This window comes from Augochlora pura, chromosome 11 (assembly GCF_028453695.1).
Source record: "Augochlora pura isolate Apur16 chromosome 11, APUR_v2.2.1, whole genome shotgun sequence".
Lineage (NCBI taxonomy): Eukaryota > Metazoa > Arthropoda > Insecta > Hymenoptera > Halictidae > Augochlora > Augochlora pura.
Genome location: NC_135782.1, coordinates 12,234,922 through 12,255,616, shown reverse-complemented (window position 1 = coordinate 12,255,616; position 20,695 = coordinate 12,234,922). Strand labels below are relative to the sequence as shown.

Genomic DNA, 20,695 nt, shown 5'->3' with positions numbered 1-20,695 from the left:
CTATTGCTCGAAGGAGAACTCGACTCGATCTTGCTACGTCTCGCGTCGCGATTTGACTTGAAACTGCCCGCTGAGTAGAAAAATCTCAGCCCTTTTATATGAATCTAAACTAGAAAATTCGGTAGTGGGGACCGCGCCTACGTGACCCAGATCATGCCGTGGATGATACCCAGAATCGGAGACGTGTGACCCTTATTGAACTCGCGCCTAGATTAGGGCGAAGACTGGGCCTACGTGACCAGACCGTACCGCGGATGATACCGAGAATCGCGAATGTGTGGCCCTTATTGAATGCATGCTTATACGGCGAATTAGATATTCTATTTTTGAATGAAAGCACCGCGTTCACCGCCGACGTTATCTAGCGTATGCCTTCAAGAAGGAAAGAAAAACGTCGTGAGGAAATCTCCGTACGTAACATTACATATGTGCCTAACATTAAAATTTGCAATTTCGGATTGGCCGATGCCTTTTGTCAATTTCCATGTAAGCAAAAAGTATTTCTGGATAAACCAATTATTGCATGTATATAGTTGGTTGCCTTTTTTAATTTACCGTCAACCGTTGGAAAGCAGAGGAAAAATAATCGGCAGAACGTGTATGTATTTTATGCACGATGTGAAGAGCGTGCTTCAAATGTTTATTGCTAGTTGACGTTAACATCTCACGGAGTAAAGAGGTCCATTCTTGTTTGCTTATTGATTTTCTGTCTGCAATTTTACGTGCTATGTTATGTTAAAATCATTTATAAAAATGCTGCCTTTATTCGAGAAAGTTGATTGACCATTTACACGTCTCTAGACGTTTTCTGTTTCTATGAAATCTGTAGCACATAATAATGTAGTTTAGGACTCGGAATTAATCAGTAAGCAACACGAGGATTTCGAAAGCTACGCCTCCTGTCTCCCGTCACATGTCTCGCTCCCTGTGGTCGTTTCTTTCGACATAAATCACCTCAAGAGGGTGTGCCTGGGATTATACATATATGTAGTAATTAATAGATCGTAGATACGCGTTTCGGAACTCAGGGGCGTAATCCTTGCGATCGTCATGTGCGTGCCGGTTAATTCCGAGCCCTGATGTAGTTTGCTTTTGTTTGCATTTTTTCATTTAATTTTACCAGTACTTCTTTACTACTTTGCAAACCTAAAGAATTCCAAAAGTAGTACATTTCTTTCTTTACACAGAATGTACTTTTTTCGTGTAAGTTATATTATGTTCATGGTAACAAGTATGGCGATGTTGTAATAACGGTGAATAAAAATATGTTGACGCAAAGAGACATTTACATTCAGCCACAACGCATTATTTGCAATGAGACTGCAGAACGCTTTAAACTACACTAGAACCGTGGTTCGCACAATTTAATTTAATTACCGCATTTTGCAGTATAACGGAATACCGTAATAACGCGTTGCAAGAAAGTTATACGGCGATCTCATTTCAGCCGTGATATTGACAAATATAATTTGAGCCCCGTGAAATTGACAAAATTTTCGTCGATACAGTGTATCCTTCTATTCTCAGTCGCAATTATGATATTTATCCGGAGAAAATGTAATGTATTATTACCAAACGCATTTGTTGTTTCCAATTACGAATTTTATCATAATCTGAAATGATTAATGTGCGCCGAGTTATAACATTTTGTTACGGACTGCTCGTTGCAACGTATCTATATAAGTCTATATAAATCTATATAAATTGACGCAGGATTTTGAAACACGATTTACTAATTAAAAATTAATGTTTCTTCATAGCTATTGAATTTTTTTCAATTATAAGGGCAAAATGTTCAGAACCGACGTTTCATAATATTGCAAATATCGACACGAGACAGAAGAATTTCATTTTGAAATTTAATTTAAAAAAACACAGCACGAAGCAATGCAACCTTTTTAAATTACAATGAAGTATTTCAAATTGTTGTGAGATTTTATCAACAAAAGAATTTTTAATTTTTCAATACTTTGTTAATTTTCTGCTTGGAAAGATGTAATAACCAAATTTATAAATCTTTATTATTCGTAGTAACCGTAAGCTGCGGTTCGATATATTTTACATCAACTTACATCTATAGTTTGCCTAATTTGTAAGATTGAGTCGAATTAGCAATAATTGTGTAATAAATCCCTATTGTATACACTGATTACAGGGTCACAGGAAAATTATGTTTGTTATATTTCAAAGCTGTAGAATAATATGTGCCATGTTAATATTAATGTTATTTCCAAACTGTTGAAATTGGTTAACCTCTACCGGACATCCGATATTTCGGTCTAATGTGTAATGCTATGTGGCACGCGACATACACCGCGTCCAAACGGATACTTACAAATTAAATCAAAGAAACCGATAGGAAATTCTTATAAGTACTTGGATTTATTTCAAAATCAATTTTATGAAACCGTATTAAGTAGATTAATACATTCAACAGTATAATAAACATAACGCCAATTTTATAAAAGAGAGTTAAAGTTTCTTTTCGGCAATACAGCCACCGCGATTTTCATTATTTCCTCGACTAATTTCGGTATCAGTTTTATTAGGTCATTTATTATTTCTGTTTCTATTTAGTTCCATGTATTTTTTTTGTTCTATCTTCCACATAAGAAAACGTATCGGGAACCGATACGTGTATTACCGAACGGGGAGCATGGAATTAAATCAATATACGTTTTCAATGAACAGGATGCAATAAATGAGAAAACAGATCGTATAAGTGACAAACGCTAATATTATGTACTTTCGATAATATAATATCATAAAACTAACAGGTATTAACTAAGCTCAATGAAAAAGTACAATTTATATTAAATAAAAAGGTGTCCTATTAACTTTGAAGGATACGTAGGATAAGGTTTTATCTACATGGAAAAACATTGCTGTGTACATTTGAATGCTTAATGTTAGCAAAAATTGTATACTAATAAAATAAAAAGAACTAAAAATAATAAGGAAATTTCCTCCATGTTTTTCCGAAAGTAATTTTTTAATTCAATTTTTATTTAATTGTCTGTCGCGAGTTCTATCGTGACCAAATTGTTGAAATAAATTAAAAAGAAAAAACAACTTTTTGTTTGTTTGGCACACAGCAAACAAAATAGCATTCCAAATGTGACTTTCTTCTAGAATTTTCGCGATTGCATCGTTGTCGAAATTCATTTCCAGCAATAGTCAAGTAACAAACGCGGCAAAGATATTGATTTTTCGTGGCTGGAAAATGGCGCGTGTGTATCAGCTCTACCATATATCTTGTCATAAACAGAATGTCATAACAAATTTTATCAAAACATCTAGCATTTTAAGATTAACGAAAATGATTTGTGGATATTTCGGAAAGTAATACCAAACGAGATTAATAGCTGTAAATAAACAGGTTTAAAATTCTATTTTTCGTATTTTCATCTCTACTACTACTTCTAACTAAAATCAAATGGTTAAAGGCATCAGTTTACGTTAATATTTTCTGCAATCGTGACATTCATTTTTCAGTAAAATAATAATTATAAACTGTTTCCTGCTCTGTATTTGTTTTCCTTTATATTATTTTATTGTTTTCTTTTCTTTGAGGTTATACTTCACATTTTTAGACTTTGAAACGCTCGTTTTAAGAATAGCCAGAGCACAGTAATTAATTATTCCTTCCATGTCCTCTCTTTTCTTCGTTGCATGTATTCGCGACTATTTTTTCTTTTGTTATTGTTAGCCTCGAGCAAACAGTCCCAGCGGAAAATTGCGCACACGATTGAGAACGTGAGATCCATCAAACAAAATTGACTCATTTTTCATTTTTCTGATATAGTTTTTACAGTGTTAAGTATATTTAATTAGTATCATGTAACGTAAATTTATTCAAATTCACTTCATTCCTTAAGGCTAACAATGTAACCGGTTCCTTGTAAACTACACCTTGCATAAAAACTGTTTTAAACGAAAATTATCTGGTATAAAGAGAATCACACATTGCATAGTTATTTTCCTGTTTTATCAAAATATGAGTTTCATCTTCGGATTTTTAATTATAACGTGCAACATTCAATCAAGTTATTGGAAGCATTCAATTTCGTTATTCGAAAGTCAATTAACCCCTTGCACTACGATTTCTTTCGCAGCTACATTTATTGGTGTTCTTTATCACAAATAACTTTGTACACGATAAAGATAATTAATTGTTTTGTACGACAGTTTTTACTTCGATATTTATTCCTTTATACTATCCTTTATAATATTATCCTGTGAGGCAACGTTCAAAATTGCTACACTATTTTCAAAAGAATTCACGCATTATTAAATTTGTCTGTATTCGATAAATTATCACATAATAGAAGTCTCTTATAAGCATGCACGTTCAATTTCATATTTATGAAATAAAAACGATCATACCGAGTGGAAATATTGCAGGTTAAAATAAGTGTCTCCATTTTGAAATTAAGCATTAAATATTGGTAAGAAGTAGAAATTAATTTCTATTTAAAACACGTAAACGACATCCACATTTAATGGAATATGTTCAAAATATGTGCAAGAAGTTAAATACACAATAGAAAATACTAAAGATACAATATAGAAATTAATGTTCATCGAGACACTCTTTAATTGATTTCTAATGCAATTAATGTTAAAAATGTTGTCCATCACGTGTTACATATTACGTAAGTATTTCATGTTTCGACAAGTGACCCTTATATTTTGATAAAACAGAAAAGTTGCAAAAATTAATCGAGCAACTTTTGTTCGAAACATTTTTCTACGCAAAATGTTATTTACAAGAAAAATGAAGGCGAAAAGGTTAAATAAGTCATTCTGTATATATATTAATTTTTAATTAAAAATTTTTTGTCTAAGAGCTATTTATGCGAATTGGTAAATGTTTCAGAAATTTTCAATATAATTTACGAAGAGGATAAGAAAAATATTTTTGCACTTTTTCTGGTAAAACTATTTATAGTCCACTAAAGGGAGACTGGATTTTATGCTTAGTATCTCAACAATTGGCACAAGGTATCAAGTTCTTCGATAAATTTGTTAGTGTTTATGGGACGAGTTAGAAAGATAATTTGTATTTATTCAAATCCTACATAGTTATTATTATTACGCTAACCTGTGTCCGAACGGAAAGTTCTTTTGTTTCTGTTCAATATTTTACTTTTTACAACATTATTTAGCATAATTTTCTTATCGATTTTTGTAAGTAGTATGTAATGTTTATTAAATAAATAGTGTTTCTATAGATAGTTTTGTTGATGACAAAAAGAAGTTTGATAACGTTAATATTACTGGTTCAATTTCGTATCTCCTTTACGCAGACGCAATTTTCGCACGTTTTCCTAGCATTATTTAAAGTCCCTTTTAGATCTTTTCTCATTCATAATTTTTTAAGAGAAAGTGGGTCAACATGTTGATGAGGTGCCACCCCTCAGATTTTAACGAAACCTTTTTAATCACTTCCTTTTCATCTACAAGTAACAGGAGAAAAAATTTCGGACGTACCGCAATGGCCTTGAAAAGAACATAAAACACTGCGGACATTCGTGAAAAAGCTACTCTCTCATGGATTCAGTTGGGATTTTTTTAATTTATCCAACCCAGATTTAGGTCGAACCTAACCAAAACCTGATCTAAACCTAATTGAAACCTAATCTATACCTAAACGAGACCTTACGGATTATCCACTTAAAAGACGGATGAACTTACATTTCACCGGTTTTAATCGGATTTGTTTAATCACTTACTTTCGTCCCACGAGCAAAATTAATTTCCCCTATTATTAACTGCCCCACTGTCGCAGTGTGCGAACTATAGTTACAATTTATGTATCGACATATTCGACATGTAAAAATAGTGGAATATTATACAAAAATTATTATTATTATTATATTTTTATTATTGTCATTATTAAAATATGAAATACTTTTATTATTGCCATTATTAAAGTATGTAGTATTTTTATTCCTGTCATTATTGCCAATTTTAAAATTCTTATTAACTACACATTAAAACATTTATAAAATTAAGAATAAGTTTCAGAAGGTACTATTTTAATCAGAAACTATTCAATATAAGGAAAAGGATATAATTAAACATACCCTCGATTAGTTGATGATTAATTATGTTATTTTCGTTTAAGCATTTTGTTACACTTTGGACACGGTTTCGAGGTTCAACGATACAATGATTCCACGACTACGCGGCACACAATCGATATTGTAGTTGGACAGGTTTAGTGATTAAAATTCAATCTCTCTGTTCTGCATTTTCCTGAGCTCCAGCAGAGAATCTCCCTTAAGTGGAATGACTAATTTATTGTCGCTACTATTATTGCTAAGAGAAATAACCAGCAAACGTTTTCGTGCTAACACGATATACATCTAGCAACAATGAGAATACAATCACCACAATTGTATTGTAAGAACGAATTAGATTCGCGACAAAGATTTCATACACAATCTACTAAATATAAATTTATATAATTCTTTTAAATCGAAACAAAATTTGATGCTTCCGTTATCAAAATCTAGAATTAAAATTAAATGGATACATATAAGAAATAAAAATGATATCGTTCTATTAAATATGATAATTATTAAGGACAAAAAAGCGCTAGTTAACGCAGCTGTGAAAGATATCGTAGTGCAAAAGGTTAAATTGTAAAAATAAGGAAAAATCGATAATAAATCAGTTGATTTGAGATATTGATCGATTGATTTTCTGATATTGATCGCGTAATCACGTTGTAAGGTTGTTTGTCATGAAAATATTGTTCATCCTTTGTATACTAGTGCACCTACAGTATCCTGTTTCCACCTACAGTTTTTCCTTACTGTTTCGCAGCTCGGAATCGAAAGATGGATAACTTAGGCAATTCAGACACGATTCTTCGAGCCTCGTGCCTCGTCTTTATAGTTTCATAATATCGTCTCGCCTCGTCTCGTGAGTGAGTGAGTAAGAAAGAGAAAGTGAGAGAGCCAAATACGAATAATATTTGAGACCAGATTTATTCAATTATATCGCGATTGATTTTATTTAATGTAATCAGAAACATCTATTCAAACTGTATTATGTTTGGCCACATTATGATGAGAAAACTATCAGCTATATGTAAAAAAAATTCAGTTTTAAAATGTTAAAATTAAAAGAAATATGTTTTTGTATTATGAGTTATCGTTCCAGGAATACGAGTCAAAGAAGCTGTGTCACGTGCCGCACCATATGTTTGACTGACTTTATCGAATTTTACCATAGGATTAGCAATAACTCACACAGTCGTACGTATAGCTGAACGACGATCCAAGCAAGGCCATAAGATGGACTACTAGGGAGAATTTACTGTACATCGTGGCGTAAATAGTGTAAGGAAACCTTGTGTAAACTGTTGTCCTTTATGTGTCTGCGTAGTAGTAATTATACAGACACCCGTAACAGTACTTACCTTGTTGTTTGGGTGAGTGCCATCTTTGTCAGTAGCCTGAACTTGCGTAACTTTCGTGCCGATTGGTTCGCCTTCAAGTACGGTTTCTTGCTCGCGTTCGGTGAACAAAGGTATTTCGTCGTTAACGTCCTCCAAGACGATGTAGATAGTTGCTTCGGAAGCGAGTTGTTGGGCGCCATTGTTCTGGAAAACGAGATGTGCGTTTACCACTCGAGTAAATTATAATTTGCAGAACTAGGATACAAACACAAGTATCCGATGTTTGGTATTTATCGCGGAAACTATCATTTGATCACACATTTTCAAAGGTACGGTTCGTTGTTCTTGATTTCCGAAATAGTAACTCGTGTTTTCGCAGATAATATACCTGAATAAACAACAGCCTCGGTTAATCCAAATAATCTCACTATTATACCCGACGAGAATACATTAAACTATGAATTTCAATGGATAATTCATGAAACAAGAAGTTGCTATAAGAGGTTGGAACAAGAATTGAGGTAAAGAAGAATATTGGCACTGCAAGCTTTAAAACCCAATTGCCTCTAATAAATAAATACATACAATGAAGACGAATAAATAAAATAATTAATTAATTTCAGAAAACATTATTACATCGTTTTCGTTTTATATGAATCTTATATTTCGTTGTCAATAGATTCAATTTTTTTTCTGTTAATAAATTTTTCATTGTTGACCTCTCTTTTTTGTATGAAAGTATTTGTTGCGCGGTGCGTTACAGCGTCGATCGTATTTGACGACGATTGAATAACGCGCCTACCTCGCGATAAATTAATATGTTGAGGATAGATTTGAGGGTGAACTGAGATGGAACAAGGTGCCGTATTTAAACAAGGTTTAATAATAAAAAGACGAACAACTTATCACAAACTATAACACTATGTACAAAATGTCGTTTGTCGGACTAGATGAGAAGTTACCGAGTGCAAGGTGGAAAGTGATGTAGGTACGCTTCTCATCCTCCGATTACGCCTTCGTATGTAAATGGCGTGGGTGGAGTTGGTATTTCATTGGCTACTTAAATTATCTTAAAACCAATGAATATTAGAGAGATGGCCAAGAAGAGGGGACAGCGGAAATCTGGGAATTCTCCGATTTTCATTGTATTTAGCGTAGCTGTCGCTGGCCATACCCCTGCTCATGGCCACATCTGGTATCGGTTGTCGAAGGCCCGAAAGCTTCGACGCGGTATTATGAAGAATCTACCTGGGGTTCGTCATAACTTAATTACATGGGTCGCTCGCGACGCAACAGTATTTCAGATTATTAAATTTGTTTCGATCTTAGCTATCATGATATAATAATAGAAATACATGATTTTGTTTAGAAGATATCGACAACCGTGAAATGTTGAAAAATCCGATCTTTGCAAAATATTAATTCCACCACAAAATGTGTCCTTTGAACCATACAAATTGTTTTCTACCACTTTTCGTGAGACACCCTGTATATACAGTTGTAGAAGAGAACAATTACTTCAGATTACTTTATATCTCCGTCGGCGAAACAACTTTCCTTTTTTATGAGCATTGTGCTCATAGGATAATCCTATAATCCGTAAGACCATTCCAGACATATAAATGAAACAATAAAAGAAACGGTGGAACACTGCCTTATACGGAAGTCATGCCAGAAAATATTAATAGAGTAGACAAAACTTGTTAGAAAAATTTAACGATGTCAAGAATAAACAATTATTACACGGGAAAACATTATTAATCGGAAATTACTTACGAATTTATTCTAATTTAACAAGTTAATCGATTTGGCCATTTCTCCTTGCGCATTCAAGGAGAGAAAATAAAAGTTATCTTTTGGTTGCAAGCATCGTGAAGTTTTTTTTAAGACATGTGAATATAACGGAAGTGTAAGTGAAAGATACGAATGAATATCTGAAAGTCCAGTTTTGACTTTATTAAATCTCCAATTTACTACGAAAACTCCTAAGACATTTAGAAATAAGCACGAATAACGAAGTAACTATAACAGAGAAATCAACAATGAAGAATTTATGACGAATGGATTACTCCATTGACGAAAAAAAGAGAAATAATTAAATTTTGTTGCATTAATTCTTCAACCGAATAATTAATTTTTCCTCATTTTATGCATTTATAGACCATTGGTTTCTTACCTTTCATTGCAATAACCTATAAAACTCCTACAAAAGTAACCTTGAAAGGTCTACTTTTTGTATTGTATTCATCTCTTGATACCAGCTAAATTCTATATAAAACATTTCTTGTAATATCATTATTGTAGGAGATCGTTCCGTATAAACCTTTAGGCGTAGGTTTGAATAAATAAAATATGATTGCTGCCATTTCTTCCAAATACCATATAAAAAATAATTTATTATTGTATAATAATGACGTCCAAGATAAATATTCCGCGCCCTTCAATCAGACGTGATTTTCGTTAAAACTTTGTCGATGAAGTGGAATCCAATTTTGGGAAATTCGGCGAAGCAACTCGAAGTGGAGGACAGTTTGTCTGCAGCAAACAATATTAATGCAGAAGTCTAAAAGATTGTGTATTATCGTTGGACAGTGATATTTACTACCTCGGAAGAATAAGCTACGGACTAAAATATAAATAATACCGCGATTCGTAAGCGGATTTTCAAGTTGCTACCTTCCCAGTTTCTAAAAGGATTAAAGAAGGTCGGTTATTTAATCGGGGAGCAACCACACAAAAATTTCCTGGGAAATATATCCGCCGTAAAATTCCTTGGCCGTATCCAATATTACATTACTCGTACCTCGGAAAACGAGAAAACCCCTTTCAATATTTATCGGACTCGAAAACGAGGAATATAAATTATCAGTCTCACAAATTACTTGCATTTGTCTATACAAAGCGTCCATCAATAAGCGACTTTTGAAATAATTGCTAAACGATATTACGAAAAGATCATAAAATGTATTTTTTAATATAAAATATGTTAATACAAGACAACCAATGCTGTACTTAACTATTTTTATTTCGTAAGAATGAAAGAGCGTAGAAGACGAATACAAAACACTACGTGCGAGTGATTTTGAAATGATCTTCCATTCTTGTTATTTACATTGTTTATAAAATGTGTTTTTTTCTTCCGGCAATCATTTTCGAGAATACTACATCAATGTTTAGTACTTGAAGGAAAACAAATTTTAACAAACAAATTATGTAAACCAACAAGTAAATAAAAGGACAGGAAATCTCATCCTTATTTGTTGCACTAAACATTTCATTTTTATAACTTGAAAAGTTACTTCAATGTCATTTATAAGTAGTGTTTTGAATTTTTCATTATCCTTTATCTTTGTAACGAAACAAAAATATAGCATTCATAATGCATGTAGTGTGGTATGATATTTGTATGATGGATTGTTGATATTACATTGTTCATTATGGAAACGTATCGCTTTACTGATCTTGTGAACGTCGCGAAATTCAATCGCTGCGATACTTAACAAGTGAAATTGGTTGACAAAACATTGATACAACCGCAATCGTAAACGCGAATTGCAGATTATATGTATGTTATTAAGTATTTAGGTAATATGATGACATGTATACATATGAGTAGTTAGTAACTAATGGCACTAAAATAAATCTGTAGAATAATATTTCTTTATTTAAGGCACTTTTCTTGAGAAAAAATGGTTTAAAAAATAATACTATTGAATAGAACTTGTCATGTCTGACTATGACGTAGAAATTCTACTTCCTGCCATACTATGTACAAGTTACGAGAACTCGTCACATTTTTCAATTTACTTCTCTTGAAAATGCAGCATTCCAAGAAAAAATGTTATTCTTTCTTTCCTACTTATTTTTGCATTTAGAAATTGCATCAGTTACCGACCATCCTGTATACTTAATTCAGAGACACATGTTGAAACGATGTGTTTATGCACCGTTTAAAACGGAATACCTTTTTAAAAATTTTATTAAATAACTCTTAGTTCATCGCGATATTAAGGGGATTACATTATTAGACAATGTCTAGAAAATTGTACATCAAAATTGTGGTTGTTTGGAGCAACGAATAAAATTTTTAAATATCTTTATCTGATATTGTTTATGAGTTACAAATAATTAAACATTATCAAAATCGCAGCTTTTTCACGATTTTCTACGCTTTTAATCGATAAATGTACGACATTTGAAAGTTTTTACATCTTTTAATGGCTGCAACATGACTGTGCGTTATCTGTTTTCGATTGAATTTGCAACATGAATATGAAGATAGCATAAAAAGAATTCGTACACTAAATTTCAAATTTTCGCAAACTGCCAATACTCGAACTATTATAATTTCGTATAAAAGAGTCCTATCATAATAAACCTGAAGTTATTTTGATGCTTAAAATCTCTCTTTTGCGATTCGTTGATAACTCCGACCTACTATACTTTTACAGCTTATAGCAAATAAGAAACTAAAGGTACAAATTTACTTGAAAATATTACAAATTGAAATGTCTCTATAATTCCATTGAGAAATTTTACTTGTGATTAAATTGATAACAAATTTGAAGATTGAAAATTCCTCTTTACGATAACTTCGTAAAACGTGATGTACGACTTTTTTTAGTTACTGTGAAACAAATACGATGGAGTAGTTTAATGGGGTAGAGCCCACACGAATCTTGTGTTATTGTAATAAAGGCAATACACGCCTTCCATTCGAAGTTGAGTAGTGTGTCCGAATAAATCGTACATCAAAGTTTCCAATATCCTGGTAATTGTAAGAGAGGATTTCAATCTTAAAATTCATGTTAGAATCAGCCGCGAATCAAATTTTTCAGTGTATTTACAGACGTTGAAATTCGTGAAATTTTCCAGAAAGAGCACTTTTCCAGTTTTCCACCTGTTACAATGTGAAAAAGTATATTGCAGGAATACGAACGATGCAATGCGTAAATCAAACCTTCAAGTTTTAAAATAAGTCGTCCAGCTTTATTGTGGTGTGATGCTTTCGTATGACATTATCGCAATTTAAATATTGACAATTAGTGAACAATTTGAAATACTATGTATGAATACTTTTCACGCTAACTGTATATTACCGAGGGCTATAAAATGTATTGTTCAAATTTTCGTTTTTGGCGCACAAAAAAATGTTTAGAAATGCGAGTATCTTATATTTCTACCTTCACAAGTAACTGAAATTAACGAAAAGAAATCGTCGTTTTAACATGTCTAAAGAATTCAGGTCATTTCGTCGAAGTTTAAAAAAGGTATTCCATTTTAAAAGGTGCTCGTGAGCTATATCGTAATGTATGTGCATATATCACCGTGGGAAAGGATCCACTTGTTTCAACGTCCTATCTACCGACTTCGTACGAAAAGAGTGTTGTGAGCAACCGATGTTGGCAAGATAAAATGGCGGACAAGAGAAAGTTTAAAAATCAGGTGGTATACAGACACCAGCATTTTACAAGAAGGAATTATATTTTACAACGATGACGAATTTTACGTTATGTACAACATATGAAGTAGTAAGTATAAAAAGATTAATGTTTTATTTAAAACAATGAGTGTTGCTTTCTTCATTGTTATTTAAATAACAGTAAAAATGTAGCAGTTACTTTGATTATTACTTAGACTTGCTCTTTTCGCTAAGTCATCCAATATATTTAAAAAAAAAAGCTTAACAAAATATCATACTTGTAAATTTCTATATTAAAAATTATAGAAAATAGAAATAGACAAATATTATGTTTCGTTAAGTTTTACTTTAGACATTGGTAACAATGTAAAAATTTTTTTGATTCTATAATTATGCACACGCTGTATATTCTCCTTTACTGCTTATTAAAACTTGAGGACTCAGCTATAATTTAACATGTTTATTGCGAGAAAAAACTATCTTTCTATACTTTACAGAGTAAAGTTCTTTTTGTAAAAATATGGTGCCTCTACATGTCGTCTGACAATTTAACCCTAGAACGACCCTGTGGCGTTGCCGGCAACTCCACAATATTTTTATATTGTCTGAAAACGTGTAAATAAGTACTAAAACATTGAGTTTTTCCTTATCATCCTAACTCGTGTCGTACTTCATATTAATAACAATTATTTTAATTATCAAGATTTTCTTTTGAATCATTCGCAATCTCACGATATCACTCGTGTCGAATAATGGAATAGGATCACTCTAGTGTTAAACTTTCTTTGATTCGTCATTGTACATGAAATCAGTATCGTGCTATAAAAATCGTCGTATGAACGTTTCCATCAGCAATGTATCGATCGGTATCAATCGTACATGTATCGTTGTGTGAAAGTAATTGTATACATAACGCAATGCACGTATCACGATAATTCTATTCCGTACGTGTATTACCATGTGAAAGAGGTACTAACCTGCGTGTTTGTTAAAATGATTGTTACTTAATCCCCTGAATGATACTGTTGTAGACAAGCTGTTTTACAATGAAAGTATTCGCGAACGGCTTTTCGAAAGCACAACGGCAATTTTTATACAAATGTTTTTATGTATTTCCTAGTAACGTAGCCCTCATATATCATTTGATTTATCTATAAAAAAATTCCAGGTCTCGCAAAACCTGTCACTTGAATACCCGGCCAAATAAATAACAGTCTGTAAAATGTATAATAAAAAAAAAAAAAAACAGTCAGTATTATCATTGTTAGAAAAATTGGCCGTTTCAGTGCTAAGAAACGTTCGAATAATTCCACGGGTCAGGTTGTAGGAATCGGTGGTGTCCCAATGGGTTCGCATAAACGGAGTTCCATCTTATTCTGATTGTCACGAGCGAATGAAAATGCCGGAGTCTGCATTTCGCGAATGTATACCGAGAAGCTTCCGTATATGCGATATCACGAAAAAGGATGCGGAAATCCGGAAAACGTGGTCACGTTCGTTTGAATAAACTGATATCCCAGATGACTCGTACATACCTCCACTCGTATAGTTAAGTTGTACTCCTTTATGCTCTCGTAATCCAGGGGGTGGTTAACCTTGATGTCTGCCCACGTGACGGACTGCTCGTTGCGTTGCTGCAGGTAAAACGTGTTATGCTTGTTCGTCTGTGCCGTGGAGCCGGGCATTAGCTCGTAAAACACCGTCGGATTATTTTCGATCCCCGAGCTGTCGACACACACCAGAGTCACGTGTTACAAAATCCCGGCCAGTCGCTGATCCAGCTCCATCTGCGAGTGGAGTCGACTTAACAAACGGAAACGGGAAACGGAAACAGAAACGAGAACGGAAATCTCCTAGGGTAGACATTATGTATATATATATAATATATATCGGAAGGTACATGACTAGGAACAAATTTACCGACTAGAAGAGATACTGGAATCATAATAAGTACACCGTCTCGAAAACGAAACGTATCACCATGCGATTCGTCGACTATGTATCATCCATTTGTATACTGCGCTCTTCCCTCTGTATCTTTTATTCGTGTTGCTTCTCTTTTACCGACGACATTTACCTTCTAATCGAATATATCTAATCACACAATAACAGAGAACTACACGAACGGTCTAGAATTTCACGAAATTTACCTAAATACAACTACGCTTCCCGTCGTCGCCTGCCTTTTCCGTTTCTGGTGTACATCGATACACGGGTACATGTATGGTACCTGTACGTCTAACTCGTACGTCGAAATAGAATTATACTAGTTTGCCAATAAAACCTAAGCGTACCATAATCCCGAAAAGTGTGCAGTCAGTGGCATCGTTGCTACATGGTAGAGCTGTAAATTTCATAAATACCCGTATCCTACCATTCACACCATTACCTACATAGCTTTCTACTTGACAACAAACTTTTTGGCCGATGTCTTATCGCGATGCGTTCCAGTGTTTTGTGTATCCCATTCCATGTATATGTATAGTCCTCGCGCGAGATGAAGGCACCTTTGCGATTATTTGACCCCTCTTACCAGCAGCCCCACTGCCGCATTGTATCGGTCGCTACTAACCGAAATCGGTGAAAAAGGCCGACGACTGCGGCAATGGGGTAAAAAAGGGGAAATGTAAATACAATGGTGTCTTCTTGTCGCGTGAAGATTATATGTATTTCGGTTTCATCGTTTTTCACCGGTATGTCTGGACGATCGATGAAAGTGTCCGCGTCGAAGAATTTTCAGAGGTTGCAGGGCGTGGATATAATCGGATGAAACCATTTTACAATTTTTAAACAATTGCAGCGCACGCGAGTTATACTATACTAGAATAGTAGAAAAATAGCTGGATTTACTCATCGATAACCGTTCTTCAAAACAACATTATACAGGTAAACATCTTTTAATAGATTTTTCATCATACGACAACATCGAGGGAAAAGTAAAAATGCCTGATGCTATTACAAAACGCCTGGAGAGCTACAAAAACACAGTGTCAATTATGTTTTAGTTTAAAGAAACCGAATTGCTTAATTGCAATCGGGTGCAACAGGAAATTAAAAAAATAAGCTATATTTTTATTTATTATTAATAATGGCACAATTGTCGGAAATTGTAGTCTTTTTATACTTTTAGGACATGTGTTCGATCTTCCGCGACTAACAGTATTATAGATTTCAGATAATAAAAATTATATAAATTTCGTAATATAATTTCTGCAAAATGTTTATTTATTTATTAACAGAAAGATACGGCAGGAAAACGCCGGATTCAAATGTTTCTGAGAACATTACAAGTAGACATTTCTGACTAAATGATCAATTCATGTTTAAACTTCACCATAATACGAAACTTAAGAATTCAATAATTTAAAACATTTATTACGTTCAACATATATATATACATAATTATTTTCAACTCGATGGACTTTCACAATGTGTGTTAATATATTGTCATCGACATAACATGTCGATATAGTACAATTTTTAAAAGGAAAACAGAATAAAAAGTCTTATAAAAGTACTTTACTTAATTTTATAGTTTATCAAGAAATTTAGTAGGTAATTATTTGTATTAGTTAAATCATGATATTTCGAAACGAGCTAATATGATTGAAAAAATTAAGAATTTATTAACAACTATATAAAAGTTTCGAAGTTAATTAATTTGAATACGTCTAGAATTGAGCGTTCGTAAGAATGACCGTGCTTGAAACACGAAAGGATATCGACGTTTGCACTCGAAAGCACATAATGCTGCAATTCTAACAAATGGCATCGTTCCGCATATCCTTGGCGCTGCAGCCTCTCTGGGAAAAAATTCTTTATGTAAAATTGGTCATTTTTCGGTGTAATCTTGCAGCTACCAGAGAAATCGGCCGAGAAGATTCATATACGAGGACCCCTCGGTCGGCTTAGCGAAAATAAATCCAGCTTTGCATTAATTTTTCGACGACTAATGCCGTTTGATGTCGATTCCGAACCGAGGATGGCTACAGCCTCGGAATTAACTAGGAGGAAATTTCAAATGCCTTCTAACGAAGAAAATCCCGCCAAGAAGAAAAGAGAATTTTTACTTTTATCCAACAATCGAAACGAATTTTCTGATCTGTTCTCTAAAGGTATATTCTAGCACGCTCCATGTATACACCGCCTCATATGCTCGATTCTTAAAACATGAATTTTCAGACTTTTTAACTTTTTGATAACACCAAATTTTATTATATGTTTGGAAAACTAGCAGAAAATAGTTTTGGAGTTTCTTTTCAAATCTAAATGAAAAAACAAAGACACTGAGGAAGGAATCATTTAATCGACACACTGAGTGCAATTAGTGAGATTATGTAAGCGATCTCTGAGATGGTCGCCGGTCAGGCGGCGCACTGTTTATGTCTCGGAGATAAGGAGGTCTCTGTTTGGGAGATGAGATGGCTCGTCGAGGGGAGGGAGGCCCTTTTTCGAAGAGAAAGAGGCAGTCGAATAAAGATCTTTGCCAAAGAAGCAGCCCATCCTAATTTCTCACCTCGTGTCTTCTACAATTAATTCATTTATGAATATAATTTACATCTACATTTGTTAGTACAAAAAGATTGGCATGTACCATACTCGTTACACTATACTTGCATAAGAAATAAATCATTAACGACTGTGCTTATTTCAAGGCACTCGTAAATAAGTTAGATACGTTTACGTTACTATGAACTGTTTTTAGAAACATGATATACCAAGTCGTAATAGATATCTACCCCACTGGCATTGTTTAAAATCTGCAACATGGCTACTGCAGGTCCGTTTGGTGGGCGAGCAAACAGTAATTAAATTAAGCTAACGCGAACATTATAAAGAGATTTAAGAGAGTTTTGTACGAACCAATCTACATAAATGTAGTACTCGCGAGAATTTCGTACCGATTCGATAATTGAAATCGATTTAATTTCCCATAAAACGGTATAGGCGATAAGTTTAAAGAACATCGAGCAAACTGAATTAAATATCCATAATTTAAGAATTGTGAAAACAAAGCAAATAGCAAATGTGCAGCTGTTGTCTTTCGATTTCAAATTATTTTAAAAAAAAAACCTGTTCTAGAAAAGTATTTGAAGTTACAAATTTTTTTAAACCTATTTAATAACAGCCAATCTTGGAATTATAATAAAAAAATCTTAATTTAAACCGAATACTTTCACGATATCCATTCGAATTGTAAACGATTTTTACATATATTTTAGTAAGTTATATCCACAATTTAAAGTTAAATAATTTCCCTGTTTGTAAAAACCATTTCAAATAAATTAATTGTTGAAAGAAAAAAGAAATGTTGCGTACACATTCTCGCCTCCTGTTTAATATTGATTTAGAAGACAAACTTATAGATATACGTGATTAATAGACAAGCTACTTTATGACAAAATAATTAACAAACACTGCTACGCTATCTTTGTTTTCTTTGCAATAACGTATACGCCAATGTATTAATGTATAATTTGCACCAAAACCTTAACATCACAATTATTATGATATTGTACTAATAATACAATTTCATTTGATGAAACTGAAGTTTGTTTTTAAGATGTGTTCTATATTGTCGCATTCTAAAACATTCATAAACAGGATCGAAAATACAAAAGAAATCTAAAAGAAATTTAATCGATTGTTAATACTTTTTCTAATTGCTTTGCTGTTTTCGAAATAATTTAAAAAGTACAAATGTGCTTGAATTTTTGCAACTGATATATTATTTAAAAAATTATCCTTTATAAACTAAACCTGGAATATCAATATGTTTTGCATCGCGCAAAGGCAGTTAGTTGAAGTCAGAAAGTGGTTTGTATTATGTAGCTTCTATTCAACGATACATTTTGAAGATTCTCGTGTAGCGCATTTCAAATAAGAGCAACGAACCACGGCACATTGGAATACGAAAAGGACGAAATATTGAAATATTCAAAGTGAAATATGACAAAAATGTGTATCTGAGAAATGATGTGGAAAAATCAAGTTAGAATATATTTGAACTGTAAGTGTACAGTATTTAATAGAAATTTTGAAAAGAATTGACCACAATCGCGCATAGATTGTGACGTATTAAATTTGAGAAAATGGTGGTCATTGAAATATTCTAAATCGACAAGAAAAAACCTGCGTTCAGAGTCAGATACTAAAAAATTTACATAAAATAACTTTTCAAATTACATCAACTTTTTCATTCTAATCACTGATGCATTAAAATTTATAATGTTGTCTGTAAAGTTGAATTGCATGAAATTTTATGGTTACTATATGAATTAATAGCCGTCAAATTCCAGTGTAAACTCCAATTATCTAAAATTTGTGGTGAATGGAAACTTTCGTGACCGATTGTAACTATAGTCCTCATGCGAGTTCTATTGTTTACGTTCCCCCTCTTACTAGCTGTCCGCCTGTCGCAACTATCGCAGCTATCGGTTATTCGCCGACGGCGATCTCCGCCATCGTTTTTGACCAATAGCGACCGATGGCTGCGGCAATAGGGCAGCTAGTAAGAGGGATCATGTAAACACAAAGGTAATTCTTGTCGTGCGAGAACCGTACATATGTGTCTATACATGGAGTCGAAAAGCTTGAATATCTCTTCTACGTAAAATTCTATCAGTGTTTATCATTCGTGGTTAGTTATGCTTGCCATTATATTTTACTGTTATTCCAGAGAAAACTCGGTGTTATTTACAACTAGACTGCGGATTTTTATGCATTTATAATTAAAATGACCAAACTATTATAAATTTATAGGAATGCTATCTTGTTTTCGTTCTAAAAAAATGAATAAAAGAAAAAGTAAATTCTTATTTTATTTCTGTTCTTGGTAATTGAGGTGAATCTTTTGTCTGCACAATAAATCGCAATCTATTCATAACACGCATAACCACGAGTACTGGTATTGTAGGTAGTGTACGTTAATAGCTGAATTCCGACCATCCGTAAAAATGTCCGTTTACAAATCAATATCGCATTGCTGCGAAAATATTTATTCAATGGGTATCGATCGCTAATAATACTCGTGCTGTTTGCACGGTGAATCCTTTAAAGTATATTGAAATAAAGATTGATGAACCCTTGCACGGACAGATAGTTGGAACTCAACCGGAGAGAAAATATAAAAAGGATGAAACGATCGGTGTACATCGGGTTAGTGTTGTTTAGCAATTAGTGAGCGTGACCTTTCACCTGATGTTCCTACACATTTGTGCAACGTACACGTGATAATGTAATAAATGTTATTGCCCTTAATTGCATACTAAGAAAGCGAGAACACACTATCGAATGATCCCGACAACAAGACCAGATGAATTACGACACAAACGAGCAACGTGAACCCTGCTGCACCCGCAATCTGTGCTTCAACTGTCCCTGAACCATGGTGCGTGGTGTTCGGTAGCCGTGTATGAGCGCGATCATCGTTAATTAGCATCGTCTGGCTTGACGAATCAAGCAAGACAGAACATTTCTTTGTTACACCCTTTTCGTTTTTACCGTAGCGTATCTTATGAAACATTGCTTCGGAGACACAGTCGTCGTGGAAAGAAAGCTTTTTGCCTTCCTCCATTCTTACTTGATCTTCTAATCGGCCAAAAAACGTTTCTCCTGTTTCCTTTTTCTTTTTTTTTCTTTTTTTTTTTGTTCGAACAGTTACATCGACGTCGATTCTAGTAACGCGACGAAACGCTTAAAGTAACTAATGGAGCATTCACTTTACTTAACCTTAGTCTTTGGTCTGTCAATGACTCTTCCCGAGTTGTTCTAGCTAACTCTCAAATGTCTATGTTACACAGGGTGTACAGGTCATCTTTTGAAGTAACTTTTTCCTTAGCGAAAATGCAATCCGCGGCTTT

The 20,695-nt window shown here is 33.5% G+C and overlaps 1 protein-coding gene across 3 annotated transcripts in view; it reads right to left on the bottom strand.

Annotated features, from left to right (window-relative positions):
* The window catches only part of LOC144476690 (neural-cadherin), a 573,745-nt gene that overhangs the window by 404,995 nt on the left and 148,055 nt on the right, over positions 1–20,695 (bottom strand). For 2 of the 3 annotated variants that reach the window (XM_078193815.1, XM_078193813.1), the window contains 2 exons: positions 14,369–14,558; positions 7,433–7,615 (listed from right to left, as the gene is read on the bottom strand). In XM_078193815.1, coding sequence (XP_078049941.1) covers positions 7,433–7,615; positions 14,369–14,558 — 373 coding nt within the window. Of the gene's footprint in view, positions 1–7,432; positions 7,616–14,368; positions 14,559–15,127; positions 15,253–20,695 lie in introns of those variants that run through there. The other variant, XM_078193814.1, reaches the window with a different exon arrangement.